Genomic DNA, 8,447 nt, shown 5'->3' with positions numbered 1-8,447 from the left:
CATCGTTTGCTCTGCTTCATGAATAAATTATTTTTGGTTTCAGGCTGAGATAAAAAACCTGAAGCGTCTGATCAGAACCGAACCATTTCCGTTTAATCCACGTCACGATGACGTCACTCGACACGACGAGCTCAACTGAAATCAAACTGTTGGCGTAAATAACCGCTTTGATCATAATTTACTGGAGAATTAATTTTTCTGTTCAGAAACTGAAATTACAAAAAAAACAGCTTCTTTTAGGAACTGAACGTCTCGGTGGTGAAGCGGATTAAAACGTCTGACTGGAACCAGGCAGAGCTCCAAAAGAAGAGCCTGAATATAAACATGAAATTAATTCATTTAAAATTATTCAGTCGTTTAAAACTATTTCAAGTGTTTCTGCACCCGAAACCACAACAAACAAAACTTCACAAGTTCAAAACAACAATTCTTGTTTTTAAAAATATTTTCCCGCTCGTCCGAGGAGTTGGTTCAGTTTCAAAAATTGACGCTTTCAGAAGTTTTAACCGCTCGCCGTCATAAAAGGCTGGTCATGTTTTTTCTGTCTGTTAGCAAAATAAATCACTGGGAAGATTTAAATTAAAGTCTCAGGAAGACATCTTTGGAGCCTGATCCAAGATGGCTGCCGACAACAGCTGCATATAAAATATGAAAAACATAAAAATAAACAAAACATGAGCTGAAAGGAACAAATTATTTAATGATAAAGAACTGCATTTATAAAGGGAGTTGAATGTGGTGAGTTCTCCGGGCAGCCATGTTGCCATAAACACGAGTGGCCTTTGTGCCCTCGAGACGCTCCGAGGGTTCGGACATGAAGACCTTCGGGACGCGGTGGAGGATTGACGGCAGATTAACTGAAATAAATCAGACGCTGAGCCGTAAAAAAGAAGTGTTTGTGTTTCGGCTGTTTGTGCTTCGGCTGAGCTGCAGCTTGTTGGCAGCCGGCCCGTCGGCTGTTTGTGTTTAAGCTTCAGCAGCTAAACTGTGGTGACACTTTGACAGGTTCCCTCCAAACCAGGTTTCTTCCTCATCGTCCCCGTCACAACTGACACCTATTAAAGGTGTGTGTGTGTGACAGAGCCAGATGAGCATGCAGATGTTTCCTCTGTCTCTTCACCGACTGTCTGAGAAAGACTGACAACAGCTGGACCCGAGCCAGAACCACACACACACACACACACACACACACAGTTTCGAGAAGCGACAACGTTTGAGCCGTTTAAAAATGGCGCCCGTCAGTGCTCAGATAGGGGATGACCTTCGGCTACTACCACATCGGATTTTAGCTCATCTTATGTAACACTAACTGAGCTGAGGTCGACTGGCTGTGGCGGCCATCTTGAATGAGGCAGGCTCCAGCTTCGTTAATAGCGGTCCACAGGGATATTTTGCTAACAGACGTAAACGTGTGTTTGTTTAAAAGCTAAAGGGTGAGACAGGAAGTTACCATGTTGGTTTCCTGTTTCGGCTCACTCTTGCCCTGCATGCTTCGGTCACCTTCAGCTCGGTTGGTCTCTCCTCCGTCGGACCTGGAAGATAAAAAGCCGACAACGATGAGACGGCGTCGAAGGCTTCGGCTGTTCAGACCCGGCGGACGCGAAGCGGACTCTACCTTCGGAGAATTTTCTGCGTGAAGCGGGTCAGGTTTTGGGTCTCCTCCTGGTACCGGCGCAGGTCTTGGGTCAGCAGGTTACGGAGCGCGCTCAGTGCCTGCTCCTGGAACACGAGCTTCTCTGATTGGACCAAATGCTCCGCGATGAACGCCTGAAGCTCCCGGACGGCGCACAGCCGAAGCTAGGGAGGGACACGGAGACAAAACGTTTCAGTGACCGACAGGAGTCCAAACAATCAGCCCTGCACCACCGTGCTGACAGCTCAGGATGAAGAAATTCCACCGAGTGTTTTTGTGTCGTGTTTGTTGTGAGCTGAACTTTTTGTTTCAGTTCTGGTTGATAAACGACGACGACCCGGCGGGTCAGCTCGTCTCGGCTCAGAATAAAATCTGAACGTTCCGGTTCGCGACGAGAAGCTGAAACGTTTCGGCTCGTTTTCACTCACGGTGGAAGTCGGAAGGCCGGAGCTCGTCTTCAGCTCTTCTTCGGTCTGTTTCTTCTTCTGCTGCAGGTCCGACAGGTCGATGGTCAGCTGCCGCCGGCGCCCGTCGATCTCCCCGAGCCTGACGCCGAAACAAACAAACTGAGTTCACGCCATGCAAAGCAGCCGAAGCATCAGAACAAACTGGTTCATTTCAGCTCTGTTGGTTCGACTGGAAACAAATGAGCTAAAATTCAAGTTAGAGACTTTAGTTTTCTAATAACGAGCTCACACAGAGCTGGCAAACAGCTGAAATGTACTGAAGGGACTGAAACCAAATAAGTACAGCTAAAATAGCAGAACAGCTAAAAGAACCAGCACTTCAGCTGTAGGACTTCTGACTGGAAATGATGGTCGTCTTTTGTCGACCCCCTCCAGTTTGCTGCCCTAATCAATCAGTGATGATGTGGAGCAACAGCCCTGCACCGCACTCTGCACCGCACTCTGCACCGCACTCTGCACCGCACTCTGCGCAGCTGAATGTCTCCTCTTCCTGGACCACAGTTCAGCTGTCAGCAACATCCGCCCAGGAACACTGAAGAGAAGCTGACAGACCTCAGTGTCCCAACTCCCACCTGTAACTGGATCCTGGACTTCCTGACAGACCACAGGTGGTGAGAATGGGAGGACGAGTGTCTGCTGAACTCACAGTCAGCACAAGAGCCCCACAGGGCTGTTGTCTCGGACCTAAACTCTTTACCCTGTGCACTTATGACTGCGTCTCCACCCAGCACAGCACCACCATTATTAAATATGCTGACGACACAACTAGGGGTTCATCCAGAAGGGGGCCGAGTCACGAGTCCAGGTACAGGACTCTGGTAGACCACATTATGAGCTATGGAGAGAAAAACGACCCCATCTTCAATATAAAGACCAAATAAATCGTGCTGGACTTCAGGAAGAACCCTCCTCCATGACAGCCTCTCATCATTAAAGGACTGACAGCCTGAGGTTCTTGGTTCTGCAGGTGACATCAGACCTGAACTGGTCTCTCTTCACCACAGCTGCAGGGAACAAAGCCCAGCAGGCTTTACTTCTGCTCAGGGGTTTGAACCAGCGCCCTCTCACCCAGGAGTATCCTAACCGCAGGCACCACCGTCTGGTCTGAGAACACCACACAAGCAGAAAGGAAGGTGCTGCAAGAGTCATGAAGACTGTGGAGAAGATCTCAGGGACCAAACTTCCTTCATGACTCAATGTTTGAACAGAGCGGTGGAAGAAGAAGCAGGACTCATCCAGGACTCACTCCATCCAGGACTCACTAAATCCAGGACTCACTCCATCCAGGACTCACTCCATCCAGGACTCACTCCATCCAGGACTCACTCCATCCAGGACTCACTCTCTCATCAGACACACATGTTCCTCTGACCTGAGACACAGCAGAGTGGATCATCAGCCTGAAGACAACACTAAAGTACAGGTGATAACCCACACTGGTCATGTGACCTGCTTTACTTCCTGTACAGACAGAAACACTGTTCTCATTTTATTGAGTGTTTGTCACTGAGAGTTCTGCACAACAAGCCTGGATCGTTCTGCTCGTTGTCTCCACAGGGAGGCGCTGACCCTCTGAGGACGAAGAGGCTGAGAACCTCTGATGAACTCATCATCATCATCATCATCAGAGCAAACGAAACCCACAGACGGTCGAGAGAAAGAACTCAAGGTTCAGTTAACGAGTTCATCAGAGGCTGTGAGGAGGAGGAGCTGCTCTTCATCGTTCAAAGATGTTTGGTGTGAAACCATCTCGAACCTTCAGCTCAAAAATAAAAACTTCTTGTTGTTCTGAGGATCGAGGAAACTTTTCTGTTCCTTTGAACCAACTGACCAAAAACAACCGGGAGGTAAATTTGTTTTGTCCCAAACCTGACCGATCGTTTTATTGACAATTATTTTAATTAAGGAATTTGTGTTAAAATGTTTGTTTTTTGGACCACGTCGTGGTTTTGTTGCTGCCGGTCGTAAAAAACATTTAGGTTCCAACATCTGGACGTTGAGCAACAAAGGTTTGATACAAACAGCTGAAACTGAGGAGGACAGCAGCCGAAGACCGGACACCACCAGACTCCAGGGTCTTCTGGGTCACTGGAGGGAGGACGTCCAGAACCTCTGGACCAGAGCTCCACTTCAGATACAACCAGAGAAACCACGAGGTCATTTCTCTAAAAATCCTGCAGCTGCGCTGAAACCTGATGGACCGGACCCCTGACCCAGGACTAGGATCAGGACCAGGACTAGGATCCACCGGCTGGAACACAAAACTCTTCATCCTCCAGTTTCAGAAAACACGAACATGAGCTGCTCTGACACCTGTCAGTCAAAACTGAGCCGACCAATCAGACGGCTCCACTACAGCAGTGTGTGTGTGTGTGTGTGTGTGTGTGTGTGTGTGTGTGTGTGTGCGTGTGTGTGTGCATGTGTGTGTGTGTGTCTCATCCATGTGAAGATGAAAAGCAGAAGATCCTCCCTGCAGGGTGGAACAGTCTCACACACCCTCTGCCAGCTGTCAGCGGTTCTGATGAGCTGCTTACGCACAGAAAAGCGTGCACAGGGCTCCAGAATCACGTGCACGCAGGTGAGTCTCAGCTCGTCACGTGATCCTCGCCGCTTTTACAAACAGCCGAAGAATTTGATGGACTCAGTTTCTGACACGAGCAGAACTTCGGCTGCGAGGAACTTTAAACGTTTCCTGTTCTGGTCCAGACGGCGCCGAAGTGTCTGATGTTCACGTTCACAACAACTAATCGACTCGTTTGAACAGTTTCACTGAAGCTGCGCTGCTCAAACTGTAAAACATCTGGATCACAGCCGGGCCAGAACTCGACGAGCGGAACCGGAGTCCCCCGACGATTTAAACATGTTTTTTCTGGTCTCACACTGAACAGAGAATGAAGTAAACCTAATGTTTTTATACAAGAAGATCAAGGGCAGGAGAACAGGGTGAGCAGTGGAGGAGCCAGGGGGTGGCCAGTGGTGGCCTTGGCCCCCACAGATGGATCTTGAGCCACCTCAGTCATTAGAAAAAACTGTCACTTAAGAAAAATAAAAACTAGAAAGCAACGTTTCCTCAAATGATGGGCGTGGCTGGTTGACTATAAACTTATGGCGGTGGCCATTTTGGATTTTGATGTAACATTCCAGTGATGTCATCACTCCCCACAATGGAAGTCGGTACCTCTTTCTCACAACATGGTCGTTTTTCCAATTCCCTCTTTTTGCTCCGTGGTGGAGACAAAATAAATAAAAACAGAGAGAGCCGAACATTTACATGTTTGGATAAAACTGTATAAAAAATAAACACATTTTTAACATTCCCCTTTTCATCCTTGGAAAAACAGCTGAACGGCTTCTGAGCAACGAAACTGAAACTTCATTCTGTAATTTAAATACATTTACAGATCTCAGCCATGTGTCTGTTAGCAAAATATGAACCTCTGGATAGATTTGAACTGATTTCATTAGGGGATGCTAGCTAGCTTAAGCAAATCCTATAGTACTTTCAATAACAAAGCCCTGCCTACAGCTAACTCCCGCCCATAACCCCGCCCACAATCATCTCCCGCCCACAGCCAGCTAACTGGCTGAGAGTCACAGCATGTCACGTGACATTTTAAGTTTCAACATCCTGAAAACAGCTCCAAAAACTACACAAATCAACAAATATCGCCACCTAGACAAAAATGTAAATTACATGTTTATTATTTTTATCTGTTAGCATAGGGGCGGGGCCTAAAACTGACACTGCAGTCAGCCACCAGTCAACGCTCATCATGCTTTGTGGATTCAGCTTCTGGCTTCCTGTCCGATTTGTGGATTCAGCTTCTGGCTTCCTGTCCGATCTCTAGTTACACTCAGCTGTTGGGGGACGGGTCGCCATGGTAACCAGAAAATGGAGGATGAGCTCATTTCAGAGAGAAATACTCTGTTCGTCGTTTGGTTAAAACTGATGTTCTCCAAAAACCTGTCCGTGTCTTTTGTGCCTAAACCCTTTAAATAACAACAAACTTTCATCACGCCCACGCCCCGGGAGCTGCAGCTCCTGACGGTTTGTTACGTGGCTCAGAAACCAAAAACAACTTCTCACCCTGGAGCTCTCGAGTCGCTCCCGACAGATCCTATCACAACTCCAGACGTCTGGACCAGAGCTGCATCCAGCGGTTGTTCTCGTCACATAAAATAAATGACATTTAAATGAATACTTAAATGAATTTAAGATACACATTTTGTTCTACATGAACTCACAGACGGGCCGGGCTGAGCTGGCCTGCTGACCCGGTGTGGCCCTCGCGTCAGCACTTGAGGGGCCCTGATGTAAAAGATCTTTACCTCTGCTGCTCGTGTCACATTCACGCACCTGTTCCTGAGCTTCCTCTGTAAATAAATAAATGCAGAGCCTTTATTTTCAGCTGGTCCAGGGTCAGTGTTCTGCTCAGGGGCACCCGGGCAGGAAAAGGTCCAGAACTTCAGACCCACAACAAACCGATCCCTGGATTTCTGACATTTAAACAGATTGAAGAGCTCAGAGGAACCGATCCAGGACTTCATCCAAACTGTGGATCCGCCAGTCGGTCCTGGTCCTGAGCTGAAGTCCGGTTCCAGAACCAGAACAAACCAGAGTCGAACACCTTGAATCTGCTCCGTTGGTTCCTGAGGCGTCAAAATGTTGGACTTTCTGACTCTTTTAGTTTTAAATTAAAGTTTAAATTAAGCTATTTTGAAGTTTGTTTTAATTTATTTATTCTGTAAAAAAAAAATCATATTTTTCACCTGAAGAGTTTTTAAAGATTTACTCAGATTTCCAATAAAAACATCGTTCTCCGTTTGACTTTGTCATGTTATAAGAATCTTTTTATATGTAAAGATAATAAAGATTATTCACCTAAAAATCATTCGATTAATTTGTTTTTATTGTAAATTTAAATTTAAAGGTATTTAATAAATTTACACATTTACAAAATTTATTGTAAATAATTATTCTTAAATCTTAAGTTTGTCCTCAAATTTATGAAACCCAGAACCTTCATCTGCCTGAAGAACAATGAGAATAAAACTAATGCTAATGCTAACTGAGCTAATGCTAACTGAGCTAATGCTAACTGAGCTAATGCTAATAACTGAGCTAATGCTAATAACAGAGGTAATGCCAAGAATGACGCTAACAATAGAGCTAATGCTAAAAACTATGCTAACCAAACTACCATAATTATCGTTATTGTTAATATTTACATTTATTTAGTCAATTATAAAATATTACTTGTTACAGCACACCTGCTTTTGCACAAATAAAATCAGTTAATACAGTTTATCTTCATAAACATTTGGGCTTTATTTTATTTTACACTGTGCTGGGGGCAGCAGCCGAAGGCGGAGCATTTCACAGCCGAAGGCAGAGGATTTTGCAGCCGAAGAAGGAGGTGCTGGAGCTCTGACTTACTGCTGCTCAGCGGGCACTCTGAGCACCAAGAGATCTCTGAGATCATAAATTTTATTTTCAAAGTTTGAAAAGCAGATGAGGGCGATTCAGTTCAAGAAAAACAAAGTTAAAGCCCTAATGCAGGAAACTTCGACAGGAAGTGATGTCATCACTGTTTTGGCAACAACTGTTCAGTAAACGTTAGTCGTGTTCCTCCAGCTGACGGATCACTTTCTATTGATCAGCAGATTTCAACCCTCCTGCTGGCCTTGGGTCAAAACAACCTTTACTGGAAGAGTTCCTCCCCGAGTCGTGATGATTCACGTTCAGTCGACTCAGACGATTCAGGGACAACAATCAAATCCTCGGTTGTTCTTCAGCTCCTTAAAGCCGAGAAAACTCCCCGTAAACGAAAACAAGGTGACGTCTTCCCTCGGTAATCTGAGGATTAAGGAGCCGAGGAGGGGGATCATCCTGGAGATACTCTGCAGATTTATTCATTTATTAAAGCCTCAGATCTGATCCGAGGTCAGAACATGTCGGTGCTGGTACCGCTCAGAACGTCTGACAAATGACAGATTATTCTTGGAATATGATCAGAGCGAAAACGTGCGCGGCCGCACCTGGAACCCTGCGACGCGTTTCAACTCGTTGGTGGAAAAGTGAAACCAGAAGATGAGAAAATTCCGCCTGCAACCGTTACGACACGAGCTACAAGAAATGTTCACACGTTTTCCAATGGCAGCTGTGGCTGAGAGGTTAGAGAGGTCATCCCCGGGAGAGTTGGGGGTTCAATTCCACCAGCAATCACATGTTGAAGTGTCCCTGGGCAAAAACACTGAACCCCTCATTGTCTCTGATGTGTGTGATGTGTGTCCCATCGGTGTATGAATGTGTATAGTAGAGTGCTGTATGAATGTGTGTAGTAGAG

At 46.1% G+C, this 8,447-nt stretch overlaps 1 protein-coding gene across 1 annotated transcript in view; it reads right to left on the bottom strand.

Annotated features, from left to right (window-relative positions):
* LOC119424590 (myosin-9) overlaps nt 1-8,447 on the bottom strand; it is a 41,540-nt gene that overhangs the window by 12,201 nt on the left and 20,892 nt on the right. The window contains exons 5-7 of the mRNA XM_037692078.1: nt 2,062-2,179; nt 1,616-1,797; nt 1,451-1,532 (exon numbers count right to left, since the gene is read on the bottom strand). Coding sequence (XP_037548006.1) covers nt 1,451-1,532; nt 1,616-1,797; nt 2,062-2,179 — 382 coding nt within the window. The remainder of the gene's footprint in view (nt 1-1,450; nt 1,533-1,615; nt 1,798-2,061; nt 2,180-8,447) is intronic.

Source organism: Nematolebias whitei, chromosome 18 (assembly GCF_014905685.2).
Source record: "Nematolebias whitei isolate Nwh7 chromosome 18, NemWhi1, whole genome shotgun sequence".
In the NCBI taxonomy this organism is placed as follows: domain Eukaryota; kingdom Metazoa; phylum Chordata; class Actinopteri; order Cyprinodontiformes; family Rivulidae; genus Nematolebias; species Nematolebias whitei.
Note: the sequence above shows the minus strand (reverse complement) of the source record. Positions and strands in the feature narration are given on the sequence as shown.